At 44.9% G+C, this 1,702-nt stretch overlaps 1 protein-coding gene across 1 annotated transcript in view; it reads left to right on the forward strand.

Annotated features, from left to right (window-relative positions):
* The window catches only part of LOC106818665 (zinc finger protein 235-like), a gene marked incomplete at both ends in the record, with an annotated part of 15,779 nt that extends 14,082 nt beyond the window's left edge, over positions 1-1,697 (forward strand). Inside the window, one exon of the mRNA XM_014823352.1 lies at positions 1,358-1,697. Coding sequence (XP_014678838.1) covers positions 1,358-1,697 — 340 coding nt within the window. The remainder of the gene's footprint in view (positions 1-1,357) is intronic.
* Between the last annotated feature and the right edge of the window lie 5 nt (positions 1,698-1,702).

Below are 1,702 nucleotides of genomic sequence, written 5' to 3' on the forward strand. Positions count from 1 at the left end.
GTACTAGAGCTAACTAGGCACAAACTGACGAGCATTGTGATTTGCCGGGGGGTAGGAGGGTGGAGCCCCTCTTCTGCTAGGGGGTACAGGGGTCTTCCCCAGGGTACAAGGGTTGTCCCCCAGAAAGGTTTTGTAGAAGACATTCAATTGTATAAAATACATGTAACTTTGATATGGATCATAAGATTAAAATTTTAATTAAATTAAAATTTTGGCCTCCTTTGTCTTTGATGAGGAATCTGTGGATCCGTCACTTATCACAGCAAGGAATTTGGACTCATTTATAGCTACAAACTGTTCCTGACGCCTTGTATCGGCTACGCCGTAATGAACCTCTGGCAGGCCTTGTCGGTGAGGTAAGTGCTGCCGACATCTAATCCCTTGGCCTTGTCAAGCTAGCACAGCTTGGCGTAATCGGTGTAGGGCCTGCCGTTTTTTCCAATAGCATGTGCATTTCTAATGGGGTTCACCATTTACTAATCGCTGGAAAGATGGCGCGCGTGCACTGTCCGGTATCACTGCTAAACAATGGCATCTAGTTACGAAGGAAAAACCGTAAATGAATTGAAATCAGAGTTGCAAAGTAGAGGTGCAAAGACATCTCGGAGGAAAGCTGATCTGCACATACACGTACGCTTGCGTGCGTGTGCACGTACGGTACACGTGGGCGCATGGGTGCATGCGTGCTTGCGCACGTACACGCATGTGCACGTACACGTCCGTGCGTGCGTGTGCACCAGCCTAAAAATTACTTCTTTTTTTTACGAGAGATTTTGTATGAAAAAAGAGCTCTCGTCATTTTTTTTACGGGAGCTATTTTAGGCTTGACCAGAGCTACTTTTTCATAGCATAATTTTGTAAAAATTTTCATAATATTGATGCACTGACTCTAATATCATTCATCAGCATTCAGCACTCAGCACTAGTATCACTATCAGATTATCAGTGTTAAGAAATCGTCAACAAATTACATTCGATCACATTTTTTTTATCTAATTAATTTCACTCGACTAAGAAACCAATCACATTCTTATTCAATTTCATTCACACAGACAGACATGCACTACACAGTACACATAGTAAGCAGTGCTCGAAATAAGCGTTGTCCGGTTGTCCGAGACAACCAGAATTTGTGCCGGACAACCTAACCAGTCTGAGACATTGTCCGGTGGACAACCAAGAAAAAAGTTGACGAAAAAACGCACTAACACATGAGAAGTCACACGGGAGAGAAACCATATAAGTGCGCGCTGTGTGATGCTACCTTTGCACACTCGGGTCACCTGAAGAGACACATGAGAAGTCACACGGGAGAGAAACCATATAAGTGTGGTCTGTGTGATGCCGCCTTCTCAACATCGGGTACTCTGAAGACACACATGAGAACTCACACGGGAGAGAAATCATATAAGTGCGATCTGTGTGATGCCGCCTTCTCAGATTCGAGTGCTCTGAAGTCACACATAAGAAGTCACACGGGAGAGAAACCGTATAAGTGTGATCTGTGTGATGCCGCCTTCTCAACATCGGGTGCTCTGAAGCCACACATGAGAATTCACACGGGAGAGAAACCGTATAAGTGCCAGCTGTGTGATGCTGCCTTCATACAATCGGGTTCACTGAAGGTACACATGAGATCTCACACGGGAGAGAAACCATATAAGTGCGATCTGTGTGATGCTACCTTCTCCCGCTTGGACCA

The sequence above is a fragment of the Priapulus caudatus genome, unplaced genomic scaffold, assembly GCF_000485595.1.
Source record: "Priapulus caudatus unplaced genomic scaffold, Priapulus_caudatus-5.0.1 Scaffold2418, whole genome shotgun sequence".
Taxonomy (NCBI): domain Eukaryota; kingdom Metazoa; phylum Priapulida; class Priapulimorpha; order Priapulimorphida; family Priapulidae; genus Priapulus; species Priapulus caudatus.